Genomic DNA, 12,704 nt, shown 5'->3' with positions numbered 1-12,704 from the left:
TCTTTGACTTTGTTACACATATACAACAGAATAGTGAGTTTGATTGAACGAATAATAGTATGATTAACATGTAGTCATTAATATGTTGACAGTCCCCTTAATTTCCACAATTTTAACAAACTGTAAATCTTGAATACAGTACATTATAATTTGATAATAATTGACGTTTGGTTTTTAATGTGATATTTAGGGAAAAGATTTGAAAAGAAATAATTCATTGGAATTGGGAAAAGATTTGAAAAGAAATAATTCATTGGAATTAACATGTTGATCTTCAAAACGCTGACGTGCTTTTTCGTTTTTCTCGGTAAGTTTAATTATTATAGATCTTATATGTATGCAAAATCGTATGAAGGAAATTTCCAATTTTGTTGTCTTAGTCAAGCCTTTAAATCAAGTTTTGCTCATGCCTGAAGTTAACATATTATTATATTTATTATATTATACTTCAGACATAAGCGGCAAGATATTTCCCCGTTATGCATCCCTTGTTTATTGGACTTGTCTCACAGCATGGGGTCAATTTCCTATGTATCTGTCTATTGGTCCAGTACGTGCCTTTTAAAGTTGACACTTTCAGGGTTGATAATTAATCTCATTGTCTGACTAAGAAATATCACGGACCTATTAACAAATAAGTGTTTTAATAAATTCAGAATTACGATCAGACGTTTACGGGCCTTTAAGTAATCCATTCTACTGACCCATGAAAGAGCATGTTATAAAACCAGAAGGGGTTATTGATGTCTTATTATTGTCATCAAACCTATGGCACCAGTGGACTCATTCAAAAATGCAAAGATTCTGAAAACTTACTTTACAGCATGCCTTGTTCTTGTCGATGTACAAATCATTCCCTAAACAGGAAGATAAACAAATACATCAAGAAATGAAATATTCTGTAAATAATGTAATATTATATATTTGTGACAGAACATCTTGCTCTTTTAGTATGTCCAAAATACACGCAAAACACATTCTGTCATTTATAAAAAAGGCACTAAATCACATAACATTCTTCATAATATTAGCCAAGTGCTAACTTGCTATATTGTCATGGGTTTATAGTTCCGTGATATTTTTAAACACAACTTGGTGTAACATAATATTATATTAAAAAAAAATCTTCAGATAAAAAAAAATCAGAACATTCTATTATAAAGTTGTTAATATGTAAAAGAAATGTTGCTATAAAAATTGTATTGTTTTATGCAATTAAAGAATTGAATGAAGGGAACATTCTGACACTGGCACTAGCACAACCAGTTATTGGTAACACGTGCGCAATGTGTCATAAAGGGGCTTCATAACACCTTTAATTTAGGTATTTCTGATACTGCACACACGTCAGACATTTATGATAAATACATACATTGAGATATGACAAATCAAAACAAAGTAAATCATCATCTTCGTTAGCTTACCATGGATCAGGAGAATATATCAGGATGATTTCCATACTTGGCTCGATAACTTTTATTGTAGTAAATGTATGCCACAATAATTTCTTTATGTTACCCGGTATCGACATTGGGTAGAGCCAGTATCACAATTTATGGTACCGGATTATGTTGATACCGGGTTTTACGTCACAGTCGGTACGGGAAATGGCCATTAAGTAATTTTTACACATAAAAGAAATTTCGGAACCGAACAGAAATGGCGGAAGAAGAGGATTTTAACAAGGATAATCCGGAACGGAGAGCAACGCGACTGCAATATCGGAACATAATCACTGACCTTCAAGGTATAAATTTTCATCACATATGCTGAATTTGTGATGTGATTGTTGGGTTTATCTAAAAAAAAGTTGAAAAATGGAGTGGTATTCTGGACAAGTACTTTCGGATAGTGGTTTTCAGAGAGCACATATTGGGGAATGGTTTTCCCGTATATATGCCATTTAAGGTATTCAGTGCACATTCGTGTGTATTTCACGTGCCTAGTTACTCCGTGTTATTTTTTCAACATATAAAGGTGTTTGTACCATTAATTTTGTAGATTAGTGTGTGATTTAATAGCAGCAATAATGCACGTTTAGGGATTTTTTAACATTTGGATATTCATTTTGTTCCCTAAAGTCCACAAGTCAACTGAGCAGTACCAATGCAAAATATATTTTTTAACTATTACTCCACAATACTTAACAATTATTTAGCCCATACCTTTTACTTAATACACTGAAGTGTTTTATGTAGCTACAATAATGAGCGATCAGGGATACTTTTTATTATTTTGACATTTCTTATGTATCCCTGTAACGCTACAACTCTCTACCATTAAACACCGGGTGAAAGAATATAAAGTAATATTATGCATCGATGTTGAAATAATAATGACAAAATTGTTCAATATATACCCGAAAGTGATCTAAACTGTCTGCTGGATTGAATTTGTCATTAGATTCGTTATTTCACATAAATCATACAACCTGATAGCTTAAGAACTTCAGCGAATACCTTATATATTACCATTTTGGACGTGTTAGTTGAAGAGAACGCCGTATCCAAACCCTACCAGAATTCGTGACATTTTTATGTCATGCTGTTATTTCACTTGTATGCATTGTACAGACAAAATAACTATATCCTCAGGTAAATGAAGTAAAATGTAGTTCACAAACACATTTTCAAAACCAAAAAACGCTTTATAGATAGTTAATTTATCATTTTAATAAATCCAGTTTGAATAATTAGTAAATAACTATTAACAAATTTGGAATAAATCAATTGTTTTTACTTATCAAAAGGTATTTTCAGCCTTACTGCAATTGGATTCAACTAAATGAACAATGTGAATCTGATACTATAAATAGAATCCATCGACGTCATCATGGTCATGTGATTGCATTGCATCATCACACTCAATTGATTCTGGTTGACTTTACTATGGGGGTTACGCCATAACTTTAATGTGTTGTAAACATCAAAAAAATAAATATCAACATTAAAGTTATGGAAGCCAGAACTAACAACCTGTTAGATTTGTCCAAGATTTACAGATATTGGTATACTTGATAACCAATCGATGTAAGTGATTTATGATATCTGAACATTTTTTGGGCATAATGACTAATATAAATGTATGTTTAATAGTAGGCAATGATATTTTCGTAGAAATTTGAATTTTTTAACAGAGATAATTTCAAAAATGTGGCCGCTAGGATTTTCTGCGCAAGGACTGTTCGCTAATCTTTGCTGGGATGGTGGACGTCACGAGTCTGCCATAATAAAGAAAATCGTCATAAGACTCGTTGACGGCCATTTAGGTGGACTAGTGTTTTATGAAACACAAATAACTAGTTTAATTTAGATCGACTTCTGTCAATAAAGCATCGCCATTTTGAAAGCATCTAGCAGGTGCTCGTTATCTTTCTGCTCAATATAATTAGTGCATCTTTCTGCTCAATATAATTAGTGCTGGGATCTGTCATTCTTGGCTAGGAAAACAACAAGTGGGTTATGGATGCGTAGAGTCGCCAAATTAAAAATCGTCAAAGACTCTGAAGGGGCTGTTTATATGGACTAGTGTGTAATGAGGAACTTCAGAAAGAATATTTAAATTTTAATTGCATAACAATTTCAAAACATTATTACACAAAAGATATTAAAACAAGGGGGAGGACGTAATTTCGTTTCATGTAAACATTAAGTGAGAAAAATGTTTCATGGCACACAAAATGGCGTATTTGGAATGAAAAATACTGATTTTGGGACCAACTTTTGCCTGGTAAGTTGACTTTTTATTTTAGTTTTGAAAATCGAAATTACGTCCTCCTCCTTGAAAAAGGATACCAGTACTTATGAACACCAGTAGGTTAAAATAACCATGAGAGTAGGGGTAGTTAATGGTGACGGAAAATGAAATAAAGAAGGCAAGGCGATGGGAGACTTGAACACCAGTTGTGTGTAAAACGGTATGGTCGACGCATTTTGAAAATAAGATGATCAGAGGGATATTTTACCTTGACAGCAGTTGTAATAATGAGAAGTGTAGCAGAAATCGTGGCAGTGGGAATGGTAAAAACCTGAAACAATGATGAAGGGTGGGGCAGTTACAGTGACGGGTGTGGAAGCAACAGCAATGACATGGCTAACAACTGTAGGAATAGTGCTCGTGGGGTGGGGCTCGAACCCATGACAGCCAGAACACTTGCACGGAGCTCTTACCAACTAAGCTAATTGGAGGCTAGTTACACATTAACCCACACACACTAAACTCATCCCCCCATTAACCTTTAAGGCTTATCAATGCAATCTTGCTGTGTACTTCTTACAGCAGTAAAGGGAGGAAAAGTGTGCCCAGTGTGGGGCTGAAACACACGACTGCTAGGACACTATTACGGCGTTCTTACCAACACTGCGCATGGTTGTAAACAATGACAGTGGCAAGGATAATATCTGCGATATGGGGGTAATCAATGGTGTCACATTGGCAGCAGGATTCTAAACAAAGATGGTGGAAGGGATATGTATTGTGGACGAGATGTATACAATTGCAATTTTTAGTGAAACATTGATGATAGACAAGTAACAACGATTGCAGGAGTGTAAACAATGATTGGAAGAGGTATCAACATTAATGAGATTGTAATCAACAGGGGTGGTAGGGGTACATTACACTCGTCACGTAACGCCCACTTTCAGTTTCCCTCCAAGGATTTTTGCTTTCCTACTTACTTTTTGCTTGTTTGTCCACTTTCGTTGGGTTTGGAGTTGAGACTCTCAGAAGCTGATCAGTCGACAAATTCAAATTAGATTTTCAAAGTCTTTCTTCAGAGGGTTAACTCTGCAATACAAACGCCATGGAAACTCGATAAGAATCTCCATTAAAGATAATTTTGTTTGAATAAGTATGTCAATTGATTTAAAAATTTGATGGTTCCAGTAAATTGCTGTTATTGTTTTACCACTGCCGTTTCCACTTCCAGGGATGTGATTTATCTGCGGAATTCCATGGATCTAATGGCCCCAGGGACCCCCCCCCCCAAAAAAAAAAAGCTGATTAAAAAAGATACTAGTGTGCTTTTGGTTGTTAGAGTTGATATCCCAGTTTGCTTCAAATTTAAAGTCAGAAGAGCCCTTAAAAGAGCTTCTAAAAGCCAGTTTTTCTTCTACGGCAGTGTGCTTTTGACCCCAAAAGTGCCCCAAGAACCCATGGCTGAAATGGTTTCAGCCCTCCAGCTGCCAGGTCAATCACATCCCTGACTTCCAAGAAAAGATTTATCAAACTTTAAAACTTCAAAATGTTACATTTTTCATGAATTTAGCTTGCCACAAGAATACAGTCATTTTTACATATGCATTTCAGAACATTATTTTTACTATTTTATTTTTTTTGTGGCAAATTTTCCAAAACACCTTAACTACCGATGACACATATATAATTATTATATGCTATTTATCACACACAATAGTTCATCGTTTAGAATTGTGTCAAAATGTCAGCTATCTAATGATGCGTTTAAACAGAGGCAATATATCAATGATTATTATTTACAAGACAAGACAATATTTACTTGGTGTTTACACACACACAAATACAAAGCCGTAAAATAACTTCTGCAACATGCAATGAACATAAGGATAAATCAAATAACTTCTGAACAAGAAAGAATTACTTCTTGCTTATCTCAACAGTAGCACTTCATCAGACAGTGTTCCGCCACGAGGTCATACAATCAATAATATCAGACATTCCGAATGCAAACATCGGCTTTATCCCTCAGTGAGTGAGCGAGGCAAAGTGGGTCTTACTCTATTGAGTGTACTGAAGCAATGGTGATAGGAGGGGTAACAACAACACTAGGGATGTCAACAATGAAATTCAAATAGTATTTTAACTGACCAAACAAAGACATAAAATGTACTTATATATTAAAAAAGACTTCAGCTCTATATAAGATGTGCCAGTGGTGCATGGTTATTTGGTCTGGGAAATTGCAATACAGCAATGAATTTGGTGTCGACTCTCAGATTGTGCACATTGTAGGACCTTCGTTGACAATAATGAATAAACACAAGTAATACAAACTAGCCCTGACCTATCGGTACATGCATGGTAATACATTCATGGGTTCATAAGCATGAATTATGTATTTCATTATTAATTCAATTATTGAACTGCTCAGAACTTAAGAGACTCACGTGGACATCTCACTTCAAGTTTTTTCAGTTTCTATAAACATCCTTAGTTTGTTGTCATCTGTGTTGTCATCTGTGTTGTCATAGTGCAGTTTTGTTTAACCTTGGTCGCAACTCAAAAACAGTCTGATTAAAATGGAACTTGGTACTCATGTTACCAGGGACAATCTACACATGTATAGCAAGGCCCATAACTCTGGCTATAGTAAATGTTTTGCTCATAGCCTCCATTTTTGTCTGAAATAAACCCCACAACAGACAAGTATTGACATTTGCTTCTCGGTGCTCTTGTTAGTTAAAATAATGCTTTAAACTGCCCCATTTTTCTATTCAGTGCACAGGGATGACCTTGTCAACCCACAGTCCGAGGAGCTCCAAGAAAGACTCAGGGAGGTGGATGAGAACTTCAAGAGAGGTAAGAACTGACTTTCATAAAGATACAAAATTGTAATTTTAGCAAATATCCTTTTCACCATTAACCAAGATAAGCTCCATGAAATGATATTCATTGATCTTTTTGAAGTTTAAAATGGGCAACTTATTTCATTAATAGTGATATGGGCGTCTCCAATACACTAGCAAAATGGTTCAAGTAAAAACCTCATCTGGGCCTATAGAAATACCACTGTTACAAGCCTGTTCAGCTGTACTTCCTTTAGCATTGTACAGTGCTTAAATGTATAAGCCTTCAGCCTTTAAATTATAATTATTTCAGACCCAATTGCGATGTACACCAAAAGTTCTTTCACTGTTCATTTGTGTATTAAATGACCACAAAACCCATTCCATTAAGATTATAGTTTATAAATGTCAAAATAATATGTTTGATGATGTACTAATATATTTAAATAAAACTAATACAGCTGAAACAGTTTTATTGTTTCAAACTAATCTTGTTAGAAATGCTGGAAATCACCAGTATATCTATATATATTTGAGACCAGTAAAGTTTTAAAACGATGACCTTAACAACGTAAACTCAAACGCAGAGTTCTGAACCCTGTCTCACTTAGAGGTTTATCCTTAATAGACTGCTGCATATATGCACATATAGAATAGATGGTTGTGTCCCGGCTGTAACTTGTTTATGCGCAGGGATTTTAAAATTATTTTATTGTCATGGAGAGCTTTCCTACCCATTGGGATGGATTTGGACAGTAACTTTCTTATACCTATATGTGTAAGATACATATTTGATCAATGTTTACCCTCTACTGTAGTTGAGAGAGCACGGGAGGCAGCCCTGGACTCCCAGGCCATGCATCTCATTGCCAACATTGGGCGCATGAAGGCACAGGCCCTGCATACAGAGTTTGTCAGGTTCCAGCCTACAGAATTTGCACAGAAACTGGTAAAAGACCTATAATCTTTTAATCAGTAGTCATCTTGTTAAGAATTTAAAACTAGCGTTCAAGCCATTGTGTTTACACGATATTTAAGTACAGAACAGAGTTCATACCTTTAGGTTCTAATGACATTTTAGTTCTTTACAGAATTCATGCCATTACAGGGTTCATAAGCAACATTTAAGTACATTGTTTAAGGTTTTATTACCTTCTAACATTAACTTTACATTATGGCCATTGTAATCAGTCCAAAGAATATAATAGGTGTAGCTTTGCATTGGAAGGAAACATACGTTTATTCCTGAAGCACTGCACAATGTATGAATATAAAAAAAATGAGACATAAATGCACTTTAATAGTTCTTTTGGAGGGATAGAATATTAAAGAATATAATAAAAACTTCTATCGATGATATATTATTTTAAATGGAAGGCCTTATTCAGTGATGGGACTTATGTACTGATTGTTATTATTGTTTTACAGATTGCGTTTGTGGGAGGCACATCAGCGGGGCAGGGTGTAGAAGCTAGGATATCTGCCCAGGGCTGGGCAAGTCTCGGGCGGGCCACTCAACCATTCTTTAGACGTTCACCTCCCTTTCAATTCGTGTAGGTACTGCTTGCTAGTTAGGGGGGGATTAAAGAAAAAAATGTCAAGGTATTGTGCTAGCTTTGGTGACTGCGGCACTGGCTTTCAAAAACTTTGACATTGGCCATAAATAAAAGCCATTTAAAATGGAATAAAACTTGGTATACGTTATCAATATAGCTATACACACATTTTTTAGCAAGACATGAAACTCTGGCTTTAATGTTTGCTGAATAATATCCTTTCTTGACTAAAAAAACAGTCGTCATGATCATTTTGTTGCTTGCTCCGCTATGCTTGTTAAAATTTGAGATAGGACGGAATATTGAGTCCTGTAGGAGGTACCAAGGTCTGAGCTTTGTAATTTGTAAATTCATTTGTTTTAGCTTTACTTATCACAATTTAGCTTCAATGTTTATAGAAGCAGAAACTGTTGTCAGAGATATTTTGAGCACAAGTGATAGGCATGTGCCATCATCAATGGAATTGTAATGCAGAAAGCTGTGATGTTGGACATTTATCAAAATCTGTTGAAAATCAATAACGTTTTATTGCCATCAAACCCACAACCTCTTAGGTGAGAGGTGGACACCTATATCACTTTCACTCTTATTAGACCTCACTCATCCTCGCCAGCCTTAAGGCATTTGATACATTAAACCCCTTGATCAACTTATAAAAGCACGTTAACATTCATTGGCATCTGCTTACTGTGCAAAGGTTGAAAAGGTTATTTCTTGGAACAGAGTAAGTTCTTGCCATAAACAAACTACACATGCGAGAGGGTGATAGTAAGCCAGTGGCATATGCCTGGATCCACCATTGAGGTTATGGGCTCAATCCCCACCAGGCACACATTCACTTGGCCTCTTAAAGAGGACACAAGTACTGGTTTCTACCAAGGAAACAAGACTCCGACCATAAATCCTAACTGAAGTTTGAATTGTGGATTTCAGGTTGGGATCTTTTGAGCGTGGACCAAAGCCAGTAAAAGAGAGACAACAGCGAGCACCCAGGGAGAAGGAAAGTCTCGCTACCAAGGAAACAGTGCCAAACCAGGTAAGTCTTTGGGTCATCTTTTTTCTGACTTAAGTTACCCTATTCTTCATTTAGGGAGAACAATTTGGGGAATTAGTAAGAGGTTTTTGAAAAAAAATCAGAGGAGAAGACTTTTATCAATTGCCCCAGTATTTTTTTGTGAAATTTAACACACTCTGTCCCCAATTTCTTGAACAGTCTTTATTTCTTTAAACAGAAACAACTCAGTATGATGTTTTATATAGTTTGGACAATGATTGAAGGTTCAGTCATTGTCCTATATAAGTGGCACTTTGTCTTAACATTTAAATTGTAAGTTTAAGTCAACCTTGAAGTTTGTATGTTATTTTGTGAAGAATCTTAACACAGGCATTCATATGTGATTACACTTGTCATTGTTTATTTTTTTGCTGGGATCAAAATGCACCTAAACCAATGGAAAATCTTGTGTTATTTTTGTGCAGTTAAAAACTTTTGAGGGTATGGATGAGGGTGAGGCAACTACGGAGGAGGTGGAACGGGTACACAAAATTCTCCGGGCTCACTACAGGAAACACAGACGTAAGCCCGGCTTGTTGAATAGTTATTTTAATAGCTGGTATAGGCTATATTCGCAATGCAAAAAATGCATAAATTTCCCAATTGGAATGTGAATTGTTTGTAATGAATCTTTAAGGAAAAAAGTCCAACTTGGTAAAAGTTGTGGCCACATGTACAGTATATGTAGCCGATGTCGAAAAAGTGCACTGTGTCTTTATGTGTTTGATGCTACAGACAGGACCTTCTTATTTCAGGAATCTCATATTTTGAGTTTGTGCTCAACCCAGATTCCTTCGGACACACGGTGGAGAACATCTTTCACTTGTCTTTTCTTATTAAGGTAGGTCATGGTGTCATATAATTAAATGTTATATGTTAAGTGTGAGTATTTTTATTAGGATTTAAATAGTAATTGTTCAATCAAGTACTCAAGTAAAACAACAACAATGCCTGATTACAACAAAACTTATCATAGTTTTATACATGTATGTGGGTTTTTTCAGGATGGCTGGGCGGAGATGTATCTAGATGAGGAGCTTCAGATTCCCATGATAAGTGAGTGGTGTAGTAATAATTATAGCTTCATATTCAAATGACTAGTGAGTGGTGTGAAAATATAGCTTCACCATATGGTCAGTGAGTGGTTTAAAAATATAGCTCATTTGCAACTTTTAAAAAATATCACAATTTAGTATTGCAACTCTTTAGCATTCAGTTATACCACCTACACGGCTAGAGTGACATATACTTGTGTATGTTTGTATGAACTTTCAGGGCCAATGGACAGTGAGCGCAAAAAGCAAGCAAGTCGTGACGGTAAAGACCAGCGGAGAATACAGGCCATCATTTCCATAACCCCCGGGGAATGGGAGGTATGTGATCCTTCTGTAGATGGCTGAAATTTCAAGAGATTTTAATATTTGCAATTTGCAAATTGATCTGGTCAGGAATTTAAAAACATTATGCATCTATTTGGACGTAATGGTTTCACAAAATTTATAGTGAAATTGGCCAAAACTAAAAAATGATATCACAAAATTACCACAATCTACATTCATTGAATTCAGGTTTAATTGGCAATGAGCTTAAACTGTGTTTGCCAAAAACTAAAGACTTTGAAAAGATATTCACTTAATAACTTGGTATTGCCAACCACTATTGTGTTGTCCTGTTTAAATTAAATGCAAATTTCATTTTAATTTATTATAAGATTACAGAATTTATCAATATTACAATGGTTTGTCTATGTTCTTTTATTAGACAGGCCAAATTTGGTTGAATCTCAACTTGTACGCTTGTCTGTTTTTCAAAGATAAAAAGTTAAGAAATTGTTTAGAGTCAAGAGAGTTATTATGATAGCTTTGCTGCCGTTGTCCTTGTTGTTATCAAGAAAAAACTGTATCCATTTCAATAACTTCCACAAGTCTCAGGCTGTTATAATACTCTGTTGAATTCATAGTTACATTATTCATGCAGGAGCTAGTGCAAGCTTTCAAAGTGACGCGCGCCCAGATTCCACCGAGGGAGAACGTGCGGAATGGACACGGCTGAATGCACGGGGTACCATGGCAACCAGATGTGCCTAGAAAATCACCATAGTAACCGAGATACAAGCAACATGTTGGGCCTTCCTCACATTTAGTGATGGTCACCAGTACTTTGATCAAATTTAATTGGCAGCAGAATGGTCATTGAAGAAAGATTTTGATCTTGATGGAAGTAAAATTTTCACTGTAAATAATTGTTAATTCTTGCATGTTTTCAATTTCTATTAATTTGATCATAATGAATAAATGTACTCAGAGGTGCAAGGAAATTAGAAATCTACAAGGTTCATCTGAGAATGTTTCTGATGCATGGCTGCTTTCTATGTGGACTGTGACAAAGAGCAATGGGTCTCATTGTGCCAGTTTTTAGCATGATATCAGATATGTTTTACACTATACCATGGTACTGAAATGTTAATTACTATAGATTAAAAGAAAAGTACCCATGATCTTTAAAACTACACATTAAACCACGGAATCTCAGTTCTATTTTTAGTAACAAGACACCATGATGTCATATTGTTTGCTGTTGTCATAGATACTGTCAGACTCATTTCTGTTTTTGGCAGTTATGTGGGCCAATAAAGATCTTAGTTGATTTTAGTCGTATAGTGTTATAGTTTTATAATTGTGCTAAATATTTGAGTGACTGGAACTTTAGCCACTATTTTAAATGAACACAAAGATGAGGAAACAAAAATAATAAATATGTTACCATTTGTGACATATACCAGTATAGAGATTTAAGATTGTTGAAGTCACAAATAAAATCCTTCATTGAAATGGCCCTCAAAATGATATGCAGTAGCAATTACTTTCCATTCAGAGTATGTGACTATGTTTTGTTATTCCACAATCTATGGTTGACAACATTGAAAGTTATGTTGATCAGAGTTGTTATCTAGTCTTGTTTTCTTATTGAGATATTTTGTATTTTATTTGTTTATTTGCAATAAAATATGTATTTTTATTATTTTTACTTTTATTCATATTTATGATTGCGATTCCGAAGGGAAAAGTCAATGTCAAAACAATGGAGAAGACAATAATGAAATCATACTTTAATAGGCTTTAATGTTTAGATCAGTATATATTGAATGATAACTGCTGAATATGGATAAAGTTAGCCAGTTTCAAAATGCCAGCAAGGTTGAGCAGAAAGACTGGTCCCAGTTACAAGAAAATCAACGCCATAAAGGTAAATGGTATCATACTTTTGTTTCTCAGATTAGCCAGTACTTCTTGGGAAAAATGCTGATGTGACCTGAGTTAATACAGCATGAACACACGAACAAGTGTCCATCTTTATATTTCCATTGTGAATAATTATTCATCATAATTAAAATCTTCTGCAGTTGAGTATTAAGGTTATCAACAACATACCTTTGTAAAAAAAAAAATGCTGATAATTGTAATGTTGTATACTATTGGATATAAGGCTTATCAGGGCATAATACTGATGCTACCAATGATGTCAAGAAGGTTCATACAAAATGAATGT

At 35.0% G+C, this 12,704-nt stretch overlaps 1 protein-coding gene across 1 annotated transcript; it reads left to right on the top strand.

Moving 5' to 3' along the window:
• The first annotated feature begins 1,607 nt into the window (after positions 1 to 1,607).
• On the top strand, positions 1,608 to 12,173 carry LOC128211898 (EP300-interacting inhibitor of differentiation 3-like). Its single transcript, XM_052917012.1, has 10 exons — positions 1,608 to 1,747; positions 6,478 to 6,558; positions 7,364 to 7,494; positions 7,974 to 8,098; positions 9,035 to 9,137; positions 9,581 to 9,677; positions 9,911 to 9,996; positions 10,160 to 10,211; positions 10,431 to 10,528; positions 11,133 to 12,173. The coding sequence occupies exons 1-10, from the start codon at positions 1,660 to 1,662 to the stop codon at positions 11,205 to 11,207; spliced, it is 936 nt and encodes a 311-aa protein (XP_052772972.1). The 5' UTR covers positions 1,608 to 1,659; the 3' UTR covers positions 11,208 to 12,173.
• Positions 12,174 to 12,704: the final 531 nt, after the last annotated feature.

Source organism: Mya arenaria, chromosome 12, assembly GCF_026914265.1.
Source record: "Mya arenaria isolate MELC-2E11 chromosome 12, ASM2691426v1".
NCBI classification, from domain to species: domain Eukaryota; kingdom Metazoa; phylum Mollusca; class Bivalvia; order Myida; family Myidae; genus Mya; species Mya arenaria.
The sequence above is the reverse complement of the archived record's forward strand: the minus strand, read 5'-3'. Positions and strand labels throughout refer to the sequence as shown.

What these genes read in the sequence shown, in the direction of transcription:
- LOC128211898 (XM_052917012.1), top strand. Translation starts at nt 1,660, where the DNA reads ATGGCGGAAGAAGAGGATTTTAACAAGGATAATCCGGAACGGAGAGCA. An exon ending in TCACCTCCCTTTCAATTCGT is followed by an intron (nt 8,099 to 9,034) that starts GTAGGTACTGCT and finishes TGTGGATTTCAG; the next exon opens with GTTGGGATCTTTTGAGCGTG. An exon ending in TAACCCCCGGGGAATGGGAG is followed by an intron (nt 10,529 to 11,132) that starts GTATGTGATCCT and finishes TTATTCATGCAG; the next exon opens with GAGCTAGTGCAAGCTTTCAA.